At 41.1% G+C, this 18,600-nt stretch overlaps 1 protein-coding gene across 1 annotated transcript in view; it reads left to right on the top strand.

Moving 5' to 3' along the window:
• LOC146961184 (uncharacterized) overlaps window positions 1-18,600 on the top strand; it is a 67,695-nt gene that overhangs the window by 3,530 nt on the left and 45,565 nt on the right. The window contains exons 3-7 of the mRNA XM_085770858.1: window positions 4,693-4,859; window positions 7,662-7,699; window positions 14,176-14,222; window positions 14,589-14,923; window positions 14,966-15,049. Of these exons, the coding sequence (XP_085626984.1) occupies window positions 4,693-4,859; window positions 7,662-7,699; window positions 14,176-14,222; window positions 14,589-14,923; window positions 14,966-15,049 (671 nt within the window). The remainder of the gene's footprint in view (window positions 1-4,692; window positions 4,860-7,661; window positions 7,700-14,175; window positions 14,223-14,588; window positions 14,924-14,965; window positions 15,050-18,600) is intronic.

Here is an 18,600-nt window from a genome sequence, read left to right as displayed (position 1 = left end):
ACTGAGAGGTGTTTGTCTTCGTTTGTCTTCCTCCCTCCGCGCTGCCAGTCTGTCAGACTCTCCGCTCTGTTCTCGACTCAGTGAGATCGATGAGCCAAACTTTCTCTTTTTACTAAGAAGCTTTTGAAAGTCAGATTATCGCCTCGGCCGGTGCAGCTCGCTCTCAGGCCTTTTTACGCCAAAAAAGAAGATAACAAAACGAAGAAATGAAGTACAGTTTGGTCTCATCAGCAAAGGACTCGGTGTCCTTGTCTTTTTATTATTCATAGAAATATTTCAGAGTGAATTTCAGTTTTATACCAAATCAAAAGAAGAAATGTCTGCTTACAGCTGCAACTGTTCCTGCCATCATCCTAATGTTAGTCAGAGGTGGGTAGCAACACGGTACATTTACTCCGTTACATTTACTTGAGTAACCCTTTGGATAAATTGTACTTCAAAGAGTAAATTCAGCATACTTTTACTTGAGTATAAGAAGAAGCAGTACTTTTACTCCGTTACATTGGGCTACATTCCGCCTGCTACTCGCTACTTCTTCTTATCAATCCAATGCGCGATCTGTTTGTTCATGTTTTGATGGAGACACTTCCAACAGAGGCTCTGTCACATGACTGCGTTTCACCAATCAGATGTAGCCACTACACTGCAAAAACTCAAATATCTTACCAAGAATATTTGTCTTATTTCTAGTCAAAACAAATCTCATTCTACTTAAAATAAAACTCATCACATAAAAAGTAGTTTGTTTTTAGACCCTTTCACTTATTTCAAGCATATTTTTACTTGAAATAAGTAGAAAAATCTGATAGTGGAGCAAGTTTTTCTTTCTTATTACAAGCACAAAAAACCTGCTTTCACTGGCAGATTTTTCTACTTATTTCAAGTGAAAATTTGTTTGAAACAGTGAAAATGATCTAAAAACAAGTTAATTTTTAAGTGATGAGTCTTATTTTAAGTGGAACGAGATTAGTTTTGACTAGAAATGAGACATTTTGACAAGAAATAAGACAAATATTCTTGGAAAGTTTTTGAGTTTTTGCAGTGTAGCGACGTTTGCCTCCGTTTAACCAATCAGTCAGAGCCACGCAGTCACATGACTGAACACAAAATCGCAAGTTTATGGACAGTTCATAGACCTCTGTATGCAAGTATAGGCCTATGTAAATTATTGTGGCTGAATTTGTCTTAATTTCTTAGTTACTTTGTAAAAAATGTCATATTGTCTTAGTTGTTAAATGTTGTTCTTTGGCAATATCTGAATTTTTTCATTGCTATTATATCTTTGTGTATTAGATTAGGCCTACATTAAAGCAGATATCAGTGGAATGTTTTTGTTAATATAAGTCCTAAATAGTCCTATTTTCCGTCAGCAATCACTTACATGAAGTATTTCAGCCTAAACACGAGTCTCTCCGTCACTCTGCTCTGCTGTAACCCGAGGAGAAAATTTTCCTTGTGGGATACAAGTGTTATCCAATGAGGGGAGAGAACGGCATGAAGGGCTGTGTGTGCAGCCAAGGGATGCGCGTGAATGTGGTGACGTAGCACGAGGACCAATTGATGCCTGACAAGGGCGGGGGCTGCTAACTCATGGTGCGTTCAAGGAAACTCGTACTTTGTGTTTTTCCTTCCTGTGAAGTCATACCAGTTCGATCTGGTACGAGTTCACGGGTCGGAAGTTACGAGTGGCCGTTATAGGGAACTTTCACAGACAACAGGACGGTAAAAACACGAGCTACGGGTTACCTGGAACGCTACCAAGTCGTAGTTGTGACTTGAAGCTGTAACTTACGGTTTCAAAAGCCTGCCTTGAACACAGCATTAGCCGAAACGGCCGTGCCGCTGTTATCTGCTTTAATGCGCTGATCATTAAACAAACAAATCTGAGGTTACTCAGCAGTTACTCAGTACTTGAGTAGCTTTTTCACCAAGTACTTTCTTACTCTTACTCAAGTAAATGTTTGAATGGCCAGTTTTTAGTTGAGTAACATGAGAGTTAATGTTGAGTAACATTATTCTAAAGTAACTATACTCTTACTTGAGTAAAATGTTTGGCTACTCTACCCACCTCTGCTGTTAGTGTAAGTAGGAAAGAGGGATGTGTGTTGAGCAGAGAGGGAGAGTGGAGGGGAAGTGATGTGACGGATGTCAGAGTGTAGCAGGTACATGATCCAGTGTTAAGCAGCTCACCCACTAGTCGGATCAGTCAGGAGACAGAGAGACGCACTGAGTCATGGACGTGAGTCATTCACCTCCTCCACACACACACACACACACACACACACACACACACACACACACACACACACACACTCTCATTTACAACATGTTTCTGTCTTCATGCTTCAACACACACAGACACACAGATGTGAAGAATAATTAGCCGTGCAGGTCGTGAAGAACAGGTTTAATTGTTCCACTTCCTGTCTTGGACCTCAGGAACAACAACACACCTGCCGTCACTCAACGAGAAGATACATGGACGTATTTTAATATAATCCAGCAGAAAAACAACTGAATGCACTACTGTTGCATACTGTTACCACTTTATCTGTGTGTAGGCTAATGCATAATCTGTAGACCAGAAAGTATTAGCCTTTGGGTGGAAAGTAAACATTGTATGTCTAAAACCATTCCTTTATTATTGCAATTATTGGTGGAAATAGCCGATATATAAGCTCACAATGTGTTGCAATGTGTTGAACTTATAGATCTGCTATTTTCACAACTTATGTGTGACACTTAAGGCCAGGGCATCAATTCATGCAAAAAAAAACAACAAACAAACAGTTTAGATATGTTGGAAAAAAAGTTAAAAAGTTGAAATATGGAGATAAAAGGTTTCTGCCCAACATCAATCTCCAATAGCCGACTTATTGACTTGTTAAAAGACTACACTTTTTTTGGGAGTTTTTGTCGACTAAAACTGGACTAAAACCATCACAGATAGAAATGACTAAAACTGACTGTAACTAATAAGCATTTTGGCCCAGAAGACTAAGACTAAATCTAAAATGCAGCTGTCAGATACTGGAGAGTTTCTACAGGTGAGGCGTTCAGGTACCTCCAGGAACAAAAAAAAGCCCTAAAGCCTGAAATTAAATCTGCACACCTGTTGTTTTATCCCAGCTCATCTTCATCACGCCGTTTGCTGCTTCACGTCGTGTTCCAGATAATCAGATGGAAGTTTGTCCTCAGACGATAATTCAGTGTGTTCCTTTTTCGTTTTGACGGCTTAATTCTGTTCTGCACATTAACGTCTTATCTCCACGGATACACCAAATGTATATTATGCAAATGTGCGTGGCTCTTAGTTTTTTTTCTTTTTTTTTCTTTTCCTTTCTTCTATTATCTTGTCGTCTGTTATCTGTCGTCGTCTTTAATCAGCCTGTGATTTGACCTTTTTATCCTCGGCTAATACGGACGGGAAAAGTAAATTAGAGCCGAAACCAGACGTTGTTCGTTTTAGTGAAGAGAATCCCATTATTCACCCGCTGCAGCAGCAGCAGCAGGTAAATATTCTCCTCCCTACACTTAACAGCATCGTCTGCTCCATTATATGACCCATTACAAAGCCATGTTTACATTTGCATTGATTTTTATCAGTGACACTCAGAACCAGAGGCCGTTCTGTTTCCTGAACACTGAGGCCTTCAGGGTCCTGTTCAAATGTGGCACAAACATTGACTTGTTAATTTAAGGGTCATAGGTCTCATTTTTTGGCCATAACTCAATAATTTATACACTCATTGGGAAACAATTGAGTAAATGCCTAGAAGGATGAAATGAAATGATGATATTTTGAATCTAAAGGGTCAAAAGTTAACTCTACTGTGACGTCAAAATGTTGTGTGCTGTTTCCTGTGTTGGCAGAGAGATTTGTTCCAAGTTTTAAATGAATTAAACGTTAAAATCCTGGAGGTTTTTTGTTTAGACAGAGTTGTATTAACTCTAGGGATGCAGCGGTTGTGAAAATCTGGACCAGTACCAATACTGATGTTCAAAATAACAGTTTGGCCGATGGCCGAAGCTGTTTTTTTTCTCTGTTGTTTATTCCTCTTTTGTGTAAAGAAAACCAAGAAATCACAAAAACTCACAAAAAACTTCATTTAAGCTCATTGAACTTTAACAAATTGAATGTGCACACACGCCCTTTTGTGTTTCGGTAGAGTCTTGTCCCCCCAAAAAAGAGGGAAAAAAACGGTCTTCTACTCTGAGTCAGCACAATATGCCACGCAACAGATAAACATCGGCCAGTCACTGACGATGCATTGGTGCATTCTTCATTAACTCCTTTCTAAAGAATGTAAAGCGAGTTATTGAACATTTGTGATACCTAAAATCCTGATCATGTCATCACCTGTTGAGACAGCCTGAAATGAACTGCTCGATTTCTGCCACCAGCACAAAATATGGATGTTATGATGATGATATGGATATGGATGTCCTGTGGGGAAAAGCTCAAACTTTCCTCTTGTAACATCGGGAAATCTGGGATCTGCACCAAGAAACGTCTTGATTTCACTTCCTGCCAAACTTCACTGACATGTAATTTAAAGTTTTTAAAGGGTTCCTGTCGGCAGCAGAACATTTCTGATGACGGGCTCTCTGGAGGTTTAAGCCACACAGTGTGTTTGTTACAGAGTGTAACAGCCTGTGTTGTGTGTGTGTGTGTGTGTGTGTGTGTTTCAGTCTGCCAGGAGGCGGTGTGGGAGGCGTTCAGGATCTTCTTCGACAGGATCCCGGGCACGGCCGAGTACCAGAAATGGGTTCACACGTGTCAACACGAGTCGCTCTGCATCTCAGACCTCGCCAAGAACTTCAGCAGCTCAGAGGAGCACATGAGCATGGTGCACAGGGTGAGGAGGCCACGGAGGGGATTACAGACACACAACACACACACAGAGAGACACACACACAGCACAGACGCCTCATCAGAGATGTGAGAGACCGGCTCCTCCTGCGTATAACAAGTGCATACAGTAAGATCAAACATTTACACTGCAAAAACTCCAAATCTCTCCAAGAATATTTGTCTTATTTCTTGTCAAAATGTCTCATTTCTACTTAAAACGAATCTCTTTTGACTTAAAATAAGACTCATCACCTAAAAATCTACTTGTTTTAGATCATTTTCACTTGTTTCAAACACATTTTCACTTGAAATAAGTAGAAAAATCTGCCAGTGGAAGGATGTTTTTTGTGCTTGTTATAAGGAAAAAAAAACTTGCTGCACTATCAGATTTTTCTACTTATTTCAAGTGAAAAATGCTTGAAAGAAGTAAAAAGTGTCTAAAAACAAGCTGCTTTTTATGTGATGAGTCTTATTTTAAGTATAATGAGATTTGTTTTGACTAGAAATGACATTGGGACTAGAAATAAGACAAATATTCTTGGTAAGATATTTGCGTTTTTGCAGTGTATAGTGTTTCCTACACACAGGGTTTCTGCTCCTGCAAACCTAAAACATAATTAATAGTCATCACAGTCATATTAAAGCTGCAGTTGTGTTTTTTTTTCTTCTGCAGGCTGCACAACCTACTGTACACACTGCCAGTGTCATGTTCAGTAAACCAAGCAGCAGTCAGCTCCACCTCAGTCACAGGAGAAAACACTACATCTGTGAAACAGATTGCACCAAAAAAAGAAAGAAAATCAAATGTTTAACCTTGTTAATGTGTTAAATATGGTGTAACACAATACAACACAAAAACCTTCTTTCTTTAACACTGAGTCACAGTGACAGTTTCCTTCTTAAATTAGATGTGAAGTTTATTTTTGCTGAAAACTTACAACATTTCCAAGTTGTTCAGAAATGTTGCATCAGTTTTATTTTAATGCTGTTTTTGTTGATGCTGTGGAAAACTTTTTTTTAAAAATATTTATTTATTTATTTAACACGATGCAACACCTCTGCCCGTCACCATGGTAATCTCACCTCTCTGTTTTCTTTTTCAGCAAATTACAATGTAGGAAAAAAAAGTGACGCAGGAGCAGTTAATGTCGCCCTATTGTTGTGTGCTGTGGGTTTGTGCATTGTGAGTCACTTATTGATCTGTAACTGTGTGTCTGCATTGTGCTGCTGTGGAATTAATCTTGAATTAATCTTCAAGGACAGAGAGTGGGAAGATGTAACAGTTGCAGTGCAGCTGCAGACTCTGCACGCAGGGATTTATTTCACTTATTCCAGTTAGTTGTGGACCAGCTCTGGTGTAAATCCATCAGTAAACATGCAAACACTTTGCTCCCGGCACATTCGTCAACACGCTGCATCTGTGCCGTCCGTCCATCTGCTGCATGAGCTCCTTCACCACCGACAGCACGGAGGACAGTGTCTCTCTCTGATCTTAAAGGGATAGTTCAACATTTTTGGCAAATTGGTTCCATTGCCATAATCCCTATAGTCATAGCAGTAGGTTCGTTACCTTTAATTGTCGGTGCAAGCTGTTTTTAGAACGGCGGAGCAGAGCCGTGAGCTGCTCAGAGCTACGCTATATGGAGGCTAATGGGATTTCTTGGTTTCCTTCATCAAACTCATCAAATAAACAATCCAACAACTCCACAACGCTCTGGTGGACAAGTTGTGACCTGCACATTCACCACGCTATGAGATAATAACACAACGTTACCAGACAGAGTTGTTTTAGAGGGAAATTCATGCAAAACCGCTGATGCACGTTGCCTTCAGGGACAGTTTTTCATCAAGCAGTCTCTGCATTTACCTCTAAAACAACTCGTGCATCAGTGGTTTTGCATGAATTTCCTTCTAAAACAACTCTGTGTGGTAACGTTGTGTTATTATCTCATAACGTGGTGAATGTGCAGGTCACAACTTGTCCACCAGAGCGTTGTGGAGTTGTTGGATTGTGTATTTGATGAGGGAAACCAAGAAATCCCATAATGAGCCTCCGTAGCGTAGCTCTGAGCAGCTCGCCGCTCTGCTCCGCCGTTCTAAAAATAGCTTGCACCGACAATTAAAGGTAACAAACCTACTAGGGATTATGTCAATGGGCCAAACAAACATCAAAAATGTTGAACTATCCCTTTTAAGATTTAAAATTCAACGGACATTTTACAATTATTATTTTCATTATTATTATTTTACATGGGCACAGATGTCTGGGTCTGGAAACACCTCCCTGAAACAATAACAGTTTAATTATTCTTGCTGTGAACTGACCCTTTAAGGAAACACAGCAGAAAGTTTTCTTTTCTCATTAACATTCAGACTCGCTGCTGAAATTATACTGAGGAGGTGTAATGGGTTTTATGGCCCGGAGGCTCGTGAGACTCCCCCCAGACCTCAGAGGGGGGCACAGCCACAGCAGCAGCAGCAGTGTGTGTTTTAAAACCACAGCACACGACAGGTGACCTGCCACATAATTGCATCCCCACACACACACACACAGACGCACACTCAGGTCGAGGAAAAACAACACGAGCCAACAACTCAATTAATCAGCTGTTCAGTCAGTCATCAATCCAAAGCAAACAAACCTCCGTCACGATCAGCCGCAGCCGCCGGCACGTGACATCGTTATCACAAACAAGATAATCATGTGTGTGTGTGTGTGTGCGTGTGTGTGTGTGTGTGTGTGTGTCTCTGACAGGCTGAACAACGTGTACAGTAAGTGATTGTTTTGTTTTGTGGTTGTTTACAGAAGATGAGCCGAGTGAGAGACAGGAGGCCTCCACCACGGTAAGCACCGACATGGAATCATGCATTCATGCTACACACACACACACTGACACACACAGATGATGTGAACATTATGCAATTAAGGCAGATGCCATTAAAGAGATAGTTCAACATTTTGTCAAATTGGCCCATTGCCAGAATAATGCCTATAGTTTTAGCAGTAGGTTTGTTACCTTTAATTGTCGGTCGTTGTGTTATTATCTCATAGCGTGCTGAATGTGCAGGTCACAACTTGTCCACCAGAGCGTTGTGGAGTTGTTGGATTGTGTATTTGATGAGTTTGATGAGGGAAACCAAGAAATCCCATGAGCTCTGAGCTCTGCTCCGCCGTTCTAAAAACAGCTTGCACCGACAATTAAAGTTAACAAATCTACTCCTATGACTATAGGGATTATGGCAATGGGCAAATTTGCCAAAATGTTGAACTATCCCTTTAAACAGGCTGCAGGTTCTGAGGGCTGTTGATGTCTTTGTTGTCACAGTCGCACACATTGATGTTTAACTGTATGAAGTGATCGTCCTGTTTCAATCAATGGATCATTATCTGTGTAGTTGTGTAACTGTATCACACTTCTCTCAAAGCTTTAGTGTAGGTGACAGTAGAAATAAAAACTGTAACATTGTAGAAAACTAATGCAAAGTTTGACCTGATATGTAAATCATAAATTTATGTGGATTTGTTCAAACAAAATGGACAAAAGACATTAAAAAGTGATTACTTAGTTCAAATATCGATGCAGACATTTCATAAATTCATTCATAAATTCATTCAACCTTTAATTTAACTCAGGAATAAATTAATGTAGAGAACTCATTTACAGTGTAGCCAAGCAAAAGATGAATTTAAAAAAGTCCTAGAAACAAGAAACAGCAATACAAATCTCAACCTTAACAATGATAAAGGTGTATAGATCAGCTAAAAAAATGAAGATTTAAAACGCCCCAAGGGTAAAAACCAAGAAAGTTGTAGAGTATTCTGCAGGTCGTTCCATGATGTGGACGCACAATAAGAAAAACGGGATCTTCTGAGTTCACTCAAACAGTGTTGAGCCAATCAGCTGACCGGATTCGATAAAAGCCAACATCAAAGAGGAAGCGTTGATACCTGATCCCCGTGGCAGCAGGTCATCCTGACGTTTCTCCACCAGCGTCGTCTTCCAGCTCCTCTCCAGCCCAGATGATTTATTATTTAATCTCTCCAGTGCATTCTGGGTAAACCACCTTTAGCTGGTTCTCCTCCATCTCTGTCCAGACGACGTGGCCTAACTACCTTCACACCAGAAGCTTCCAAAGAGGCAAAGTCGTCCAAGGATGCACTTAAGACAAGACAGCTTCCGAAGCGGCAAAATATTTTTATCTACTTTGGTCGCTCTTCACGTGACCGACGTCAAAGTTCGACCGCGCTGGAGCTGAAAGACACCCTCTATTCTGACTGGTTGCCGCCGAACCACATCATAGCTTATTACCATAAAGTTAACTGAGACTCAACTTCTCGTCTGTTGACACTTTGGATGCTTTGGACGCTTTGGAAGCACGGCTGACCGCAGTTGATGCTTTGGCCGCTCAGGTCGCCGGGCTCACATTAAAAATGAATGACTAATGGCGTTTTTGAAGCTTTGGAAGCTTTTAATGTGAACGCAGAGTAACTCTAATGCCAGGATCAGACTACACGAAACCAGGCTCATTTCACAACATTTTCTTGCGGCTGACACATTTCCAGCTTTGGGCCCGATTATGAACGTTGGGAAAGAAGAACGGACCTATAGTGTACCATAACTGATGAACAGCGATTTTGGGTCTAGGACGGAACAGAAAGTCTAAAAGTTTAATTTCTTGGTCTCGTCTGAGATCTCCTACGACATGAAGCTTGATGTTGACCAATAGGATGGCAGAACCAGAACGAGGAACGATCATTACTTACTTCCTTTTCTTTTTCATGTCTGAGTAAAAGACCGCTAGCATCACACATGGCTCAGTTGTAGCCATGATTGACAGTTTGTCAATGGCCTATGAACTCTTTGGCCTATGAACTCCCACTCGGTCGTGGACGATGATTGGTCGGGGTCATACTTGTAGTGTTGCCAGCCTCCCAACAAAGACACACCAAGAATTTCTGCCACTGTGATCGTTTAAGACAGAAAAATTGTGTAGTCTTGATCCTGGCAGAGGGCTGAGCCCAGACACCTGCCGAGTGAACTCATGAACTCATTTCAGCCTCTCATGTCCACAAATCTCATTGTGCGGGTCACTACGCAGAGTTCACGACCGTAGGTGAAGATCAGCCGGTAGATTAAGAGCTTTGACGCCCACGTTCACCACAACAGTCTGGTCCAACGCTTCCTGCTCCGTCCTACAACACTCACTTATAAAGAAATCCCCAAGATACCTGAACTCCTTCGCTCGAGTCGGAAACTTTGTCCCAACCCGGAGCGAGCAATCCGCTGTGCTCCGGACCTGGAGGTGCCGAACCGTCACCCCGACCGCCTCGCGCTCAGCCGAAGGGCACGGTCTGATGAAGCCAACGGAACAAGTCATAAAACATATTCTCAGCAGTATTTTCTCTAAAGCAATCTCAGAAATTCTGCAGAGGGCTGGAGTGTGGAGGTGAGTGGCCAGAATTTGTTGAAGGGAGATTTTTCATGAACTGCACTAATCTCAGAGGGAAAACCAATTCCACCCCCGTGAGGAAAAGGACAAACTCTTGACCTTGACATTGAAATTTCGGAATAAATTTCAACACAGATGCTGCAACCCGACAGTAAATCTACTGTCCCAGATATTCTCTCCTGTCTGTGCATTGTTAGATCCACTCATATGCTACTGTCATCCAGGCTGACGTGGCCCAACAACCAATGCCAGAATCGGACTACATGAATTCTAATTGATTTTCACACGATTTTGACATGGCAGACACATTTCCAGCTTGTAGTGTAACGTAAATGACGGACAGGAAGTCTAGCCTGTTAGAATTTCTTTGCTTAGTCTGACATCTCCTACTCCATGAACCGTGACCTTGACCAATAGGATGACAGATCTCTGACACATTTTTAACACACTGTGAAGGTACGTTGGCTCACTTCATGTGCGCAATGTAAGTTAATGGTTTTGAGGTGACCACATTCATAAACCTACGTCATGTTCTCTCTAAAGAACAGACGGCCTTCACCAGACCCAGGAATGGCTCCACGATCGTTTTTTCTTCCAGCGCTACTGTTGCCATGACTAGGTGTGTTTCCATCACTCCTGGAAATGCATAAAACCTAAATATCGCAATTAAAAGCTGGTAATGGAAACGCCTAAATTTTGAAAAACCTCTCAAATATCGCCAAAAACAATTTTACGGTCTCATGAGGTGATTTTTCAGACATGTCGATATTAGAGAGTATCACAAAAGTGTAATGGAAACACTTTTTTCCCGTTTGCACGTCACTCCAGGTCTGATCAGTTCTGATCCCGTTGGTAACGTTTTTCTGTTTCCCTTCACTTTCCCTGTTTTGAGTCGTTCCGTCCCGTGGACCGTTTCCATCCAACAGGGTTATTCTAATAAAACTTTGGCGTGTGAAGTCCAATCATTGAACTCAGTCTAATAGCTCACACAATAACACGTCTGTGTGAATAACCTAACAATAGTTCCTTGTGTTACAGTTGCGAGACCTTTAGACTTTACGAGGATTACGGCTCATTCGCAAAACACCTTTCAATGGAAACACCTGCAAATAGGAATTGATGTGTTGAAACTTTATGTGCTGCCATTCTTGGCCAGGTCTCTCTTGCAAAAGAGATCTTGAATCTCAATGGGACAAACCTGGTTAAATAAGGTTATAATAATAATAATAAAATTGTACTTTTTCTAAATTTTAGAAATATCGCTTTTATTATGTGAATACCTGCAATGGAAACGTAGCTACTGACAGTTTTGATGCCTCCCCGATGATCTATGAACTTGCGTAGGGTCGTGAAGGGTTAGGGTTAGGGTGATACTCATAATGCTGCCAGTCTCCTGACCCAACACATGGCAAGAATTTATGCCACTGTGAGTGTTTAATCTGACATGGTGAGCATCGTGAAAGACAAAAATTTCATGTTCCTTTAGCACCATCATGAGGCTGACACTTGTGGTTTTGGATGGACCAGATCAGTAGCTACTTGATGGATCGTGAAACTTCGGTGATGCTCCGATTTTTCAGTTCAAACTGACTGTTCATTGCAAAACGTAACGCCATCCGCTCCAGTGACATCCTCATGTTAGCGTTTAGCTCACCATCCCAGAGCACAGAGCTAATAACATGGGGATGATGAATTATGGAAAATCTGCTCAGTCATTAATATTCATTTTTATTGAATGCTTTCTTTCCCAGTTCTTCAGTATCTGTGAGATAATTTGCATAAACGCGCCGTCCATTAATAAACCAGAAAAATATGCATTTCTGCAGATAATTAAATGTCACATGAGGACAGATGACATTTAAATAAGTGACATGAAGACATTAGGTTGTAATCATGAGATCAGGGTGAATATTGTGGTTTCATATATATTTTTATATATTAATGGAGTTTTCTTCCCCTCAGTCCTGTCTTCACTGTGATTTCATAAATGGAAACATGACTCCAGAGATGTGACGGTGATATAATTTCAATCTTGAGTAACTTTATTACAAGACTCGGCTCGTTGCTCCGTAATCGCTTCGATAATGAAACGAGAGGTTTTGACAAAAGTTGGACTCACGTAACAGACTCAGCACCACCTGTCGTCTGGACCTGACTGGTTTTTACCGGTTTGACTTAAAGGACGAAAAGAAACACGAGTGTCTTCAGGGTGAGGGAGACGTTTTCGACTTTTTACTTTGATTCGTCCTTTTCCCACTGATCTATAAGTCAGAGGTTCAGCACTGGACAGGAAGTGGCTCCCCCAGGATCAAAGATAAATTCATGAGTCACGATGTTTCACTCAAGCACGATGTGAGAGCTACTGACAAGATACTTTCAACTTAAAGGGATAGTTCAACATTTTGGCAAATTGGCCCATTGCCATAATCCCTATAGTCATAGCAGTAGGTTTGTTACTTTTAATTCTCGGTGCAAGCTATTTTTATAACGGCGGAGCAGAACGGCGAGCTGCTCCAATGGGATTTCTTGGTTTCCCTCATCAAACCATGCTATGAGATAATAACAGAACGTTACCAGACAGAGTTGTTTTAGAGGGAAATTCATGCAAAACCACTGATGCGCGTTGCCTTCAGGGGCAGTTTTTCATCAAGCAGTCTCTGTATTTCCCTCTAAAACAACTCTGTCTGGTAACGTTTTGTTGCTGGATTGTGTATTTGATGAGTTTGATGAGGGAAACCAAGAAATCCCATTAGCCGTCTTGTAACGTTCTGTTATTATCTGCATTCAATCCTTTATTCAGACATGTACAGTAGAGTTATTGGTAGAAAGTTAAAGTAAACGTCCATTGACTGTTGGCGGTGAACTGAGGTAACAGGATCTGAACCCATTGTGTGTGTGTGAGAGAAAAAGAAGTGTTGAAAAGGCTTTAGAAACAAGAGCAGACACGAGTCCTTGAAACATATTTTCCATCCGGCAGATAAAACACAGATCCTTTTGAACATAATATTATTAAACAGAATCACTCAGTGGTTTGGCTGCTGATGTGTGATGCTGTTCAGTTTTTCTGTTTTCCTGTTTTCTCACTTCAAGCTGCTAAATAATTTAATCCTCTTCTGCATTTTTTTTGTTTTGATCTCTGATTTGTACCAGGAAGTAGCAGACAGATGTTTCTAACTGACACCAACACATTTTCTAAAGGAAAATCAATCACTCAGTAAATTGACAATCAACAGATGAGAAATCCTCAGTTTTCTTTGAACTTTTATTTTCCCTCTTTTATTTTCGAGTACTCATTAGACATGTTTTACTTTTCTGTCCGCCTTCTCACGGTTCCCATGGCTCCCTAAAATATCCTTGGAAAGAGCCATGAAACATTTTGAAAATAGAAACTGAACATTGACAAGAGCTTCAGTTTATACCAAAAATGTGTTGGGCCATTGAATACATTTTTTTTTCTCTGGCTTCAGAATAACATCAGAGCTGAACTTTACTTTACTTAACTTTATTTGTTTATTTGAATGGGACAGTGCACATCAATGGACAAAAACATGTAAATGTGCCGGATTATAGCAAGGTGCTAATTTCCGTCCAGAGTCCCATAAACATAAAAACAATTCAATAACGGTACACATTACACATAATAATGTAGACAACACAAAAAGACAAAAAGGCAACTGTGACAATGAAGAACATATTGACAAACGCATTCCACAGGTAGGGGGACCATAAGAGCTTTGTTCTGGTAGATAAAGTGCATAAGTGCAAGAGTGCATAGGTACATGTTGTATTGCACGATGCTCATTCCACCCAGTTGCACAAGCAGAAATGTGTATATATTGGTCTTTTCTGTATTTTTGTTTCCTCAGAAGAGGATCGGTGGCTCCTGCTCCGAGACCGAAGCTCCCTGAGATCACAGGTACGAACAACATTTACCATCAGATACCGACCCTGTCTCACTTTACTTTACGTTATTATGATGTTATTGAATTCTCACTATCTGCTGCTGCAGGACGCTGAATGTTTGTGTGTGTGTGTTTGGATCATTTCTTACCATTAACTGTGAAATGACGATTGATTTTTGTGTTTACCGTACGTCAGCGCTACATGATGAAGATATAAACGTGGATGTGGGAGTGTTGAGTGTCTTTGTTTGATGATGTTGGAGTGATTCTCCTTCACTTGACGTGGATCTCTTGGTGCCTCCTCAGTCAGATCTTCTTGCTCTTCTTCATTAACTCGTTGATTAAAGAGAGCGTTTATGATGTTTGTTTTTTTTCTCCAGGTGGCGAGGTTCAGACGGTCGCCTCATCAGCGGCGCCGGCCATCGACGCCACCACGACCATCACCGTCCTCCTCGACCCTGTGAGTGCCTCTCCAACCCCCGGCCACGACCAAACCCCGCACGAGGAGGAGGAGGAGGAGGAAGAGGCGGCGGCGGAGGAGGAGAAGGAGGAAGAGGTGGTGGAGAAGGAGGAGGAAGAGATAGTGGAGAAGGAGGAGGAGGCGGCGGTAGTGGAGGAAGAGGAAGAGGCGGCAGAGAAGGAGGAGGAAAAGGAGGAAGAGGCAGCGGCGGTGGAGGAAGAGGAAGAAGTGGTGGCGGTGGAAGAAGAGGAAGAGGCGGCGGCGGTGGAGGAAGAGGCGGCGGAGGAGGAGGAAAAGGAGGAAGAAGCGGTGGAGGAGGAAGAGGAAAAGGAGGAAGAGGAAGAGGCGGCGGCGGTGGAGGAAGAGGAAGAGGTGGCAGCGGTGGAGGAAGAGGTGGAGGAAGAGGAAGAGGTGGCGGTGGAGGAGGAAAAGGAGGAAGAAGCGGTGGAGGAAGAGGAAGAGGCGGCAGCGGTGGAGGAAGAGGAAGAGGTGGCGGTGGAGGAGGAAAAGGAGGAAGAAGCGGTGGAGGAAGAGGAAGAGGCAGCAGTGGAGGAAGAGGAAGAGAAAGAGGCGGTAGAGGAAGAGGAAGAGGCAGCAGTGGAGGAAGAGGAAGAGGCGGCAACGGTGGAGGAAGAGGAAGAGGAGGCCGAAGAGGTACGAACAAGCAATTACATTTACCAGGGTTCTTACGGATCCTTAAAAAGTCTTAAAAGGCATTGAATTCATTCATCTAAAAACAAGGCCTTAATTGGCATTAAAATGTCTTAAATCAATTTTTCAAAGGTCTTAAAAATGTTAACACATGGTAAGTGGGATTTTATGGTTGTAATTAGTCTCAAATCTCAAAATAATTGGTAACATTCCGACATAGGGAAGTTAGTGGCGGCCGTCACCGCTAAATCTCTCACCGCCACCAGCTCCCAAGTCAGTTTTTTTTTTTTTTTCTGACTTTTTATGCATTTATTTTGAAAGGACAGCTGCGGAAAACTCGTGCGAGTTTGTAGTTTTCACCAAAGTCCGTACTTTTAATGGAAACACACAGAACTCAAATTTCTTTTAATGCGCATTTCCCAGTTATTTGAATCACTTTGGATGGAAACATACGAACGAGCAAACGTGTCCTTTTTAGGTTATCATCTCCTCTCCACAACTATACAGCTGTTAAATGATGTCACTCCCCCTATTCATGTAGCAGTCACTTTACCTTGGACCACATAGGAAAGTGGGTAAAATTGTCCCTAACCCTATGTATGTGGTGACGTTTTTTGTTTTTGTTTTTTTTGCATTTGTGTTTATTGTGAAGTCTGTCTTAAATTTCATTTCAAGTGGCTTTAAAAACGTCTTAAAAAGTCTTAAATTTAACTTGGCTTAAGCTGTAGGAACCCTGATTTACATTTTTGATATTTAGTCAACTCCATAGCACAGTATCCACAGCAACAAGTCGTGAGGAGCTGGAGGAGGTTTGTGCAGAACGTCACGCTCTGCTCCTTCCTCTTCATTATTTATGCCTCAGGTCCGTCGTCTCATTTCAACCTGAATCGTGCGGACGGAGTCTGATGAGTCAATGATGTTTCTTTTTTTTGTTACCCATTAACCACTAATGTTCTCTGTATTGTTCATGGCCGCGCTGCTCCACAGTTCAGCGTGAAGCAGAAGCAGCTCCACTGGAGCAGCTAATTGGATTATGTGCCTTGCTCAGAGACCGGTGCTGTAGATAGTGACCTGTGTGTTGAACAGACAGATTTTTACTCTTTCTAGATTTTCTCAGCTCATTGCCGTCGTTAGAGTGAAGAGTGTGTTCAGGGGCGTCATACGTCATTTCACTCAGTCACCGAGCCAAGCTTCATGTTTTTGGCTCATTCAGCTGGAGGCAGCAGACGACCAATAATGATGGTGAAAATAACAAAGAAACTTCAGTAAAACTTAGACATCTGCGTTTACATTAAAAAACTAAACACTGGTTTCTTTGCTCATGAAGGCTCCTAATCTGATTATATCAAATGTAATTTTGTTCTATTGAGATATATTGAGATATTGATAAATAAAAGATGAATCCAAAATTATAATCCAATAAATAAGCTATTTACGGTTAAACCCTAAACTGTTTAGTGTAGAAATGTTTATTTAAAGGGATAGTTCAACATTTTTGGCAAATTGGCCCATTGCCATAATCCCTATAGTCATAGCAGTCACCACGCTATGAGATAATAACACAACGTTACCAGACAGAGTTGTTGTAGAGGTAAATACAGAGACTGCTTGATGAAAAACTGTCCCTGAAGACAACGCGCATCAGCGGTTTTGCATGAATTTCCCTCTGTCTGGTAACGTTCTGTCGTAGCTCTGAGCAGCTCACGGCTCTGCTCCGCCATTCTAGGTAACGAGCCTACTGCTATGACTATAGGGATTATGGCAATGGGCCAATTTGCCAAAATGTTGAACTATCCCTTTACAAGAAAAGTGCCCACAACAACCAACAAAACAAAGCTTAGCAGTAGAAGCTCTTGAAATTATGTAAATTATTAATCAATTATCAATATAGTTGCCAATTACTATAGTTTAGTACAACATACGTTTCTCTTTTAGCTCCGTGTTTGGTCTCCTCCACCTCCTCAACGGCTTCTCTTCTGTCTTAAACAAAAAAAAGAATCAGTAAGATCAGTAGATCTTGAACAAAAACCCAGTAAGAATGATCAATCAAAAAAAAAACATACTTACTTGATCGTGACATTCATGTTCAGGGGAAAAAAGGGCCTCACCTGAGCTGTGACATTGAATTCCTCTAGCGACACCGCCATCTTTATCAGACGGGACTCAAATTGCCGACTGTCCTCTGAAATTACCAGAATCATTTGAGTTTTTGCTGTCAGTCATTTTCCCCAGAGGAGGTTATTTATTACTCTTTTCACCCCAGAACATCTCTCTCTTCTCTCTGTCTCTCTCTCTGGATGTTGAATATGCAGAGGAGGAGTGGTGATTCATGATCTGACTGACATTTATGGTTTTATATGATGATGATGAGACGAGCTCAGGGCACATTTCAGGACATTTGGACGCTTTGCCGTGGAAAAGGACAATTATTACTTATTATTATACAGTTTTCTGACGTTTCACTGGTGTCATTTAAATGGCAAGAGTCTTCTTCTTTTTTCTTGTTTATTTTTCTGAAGTTCCTTTTTTTTCTTTCCACTTTTTCACGCTTCAATCCAAATTCTCTCTTTTCTGGCTTTATTCCTTCTTTCCTTCCTTCCTTTTCTTTTCTGTTTTGGCTTCTCTCATTTCCCTGCTTGAGATATTTGGCTCCAGCAGCAAAGGAAATCTAATGTGAAAAGCGTCAGCTGCCAAAAACGACTGAATTGAAAACAAAAATATAGACATGATGATGTGACGTGTTGTAGTTGGTGGTGCATTTAATACACAACTGTGAATTTTTACTCAGAAAACAAGAAGAAAATAACGTCAACAAAAGAAATCAAGTGGGTTTTTTTTGTTGTATTTGACAGGACAGTGGAGAGAGACTCGACTGAACATTTATTTTTTCATTTCATTTTCATTTATTTGTATATTTGTAACGGGACTCTGCATATTCATGAACATACAATATGTAAATATGCCAGATTTTAGCTCTAAAGCTAATTTCCATCTGCAGTCCCGCGGTTCACAAAACTAAACTAAAACAACATTAGACAAGGACAAGAACAAAGCACAACATGGTACAGTACAAATACCATATATATCACAATATATACAATATATATAATACACAGTAGCTTCAGTCAGAAGGAGCAAGGAGTAGTATAAAATTAAAATGCATTTAATCGATAAAAGTGTCGTATAGTGCTGTTAAAGGGATAGTTCAACATTTTGGCAAATTGGCCCATTGCCATAATCGCTATAGTCATAGCAGTAGGTTCGTTACCTTTAATTGTAGG

Source organism: Trachurus japonicus, chromosome 24 (assembly GCF_045865225.1).
Source record: "Trachurus japonicus isolate A0001 chromosome 24, Traja_1.0".
NCBI classification, from domain to species: Eukaryota; Metazoa; Chordata; class Actinopteri; order Carangiformes; family Carangidae; genus Trachurus; species Trachurus japonicus.
This window is presented reverse-complemented; position numbering and strand designations above follow the sequence as displayed.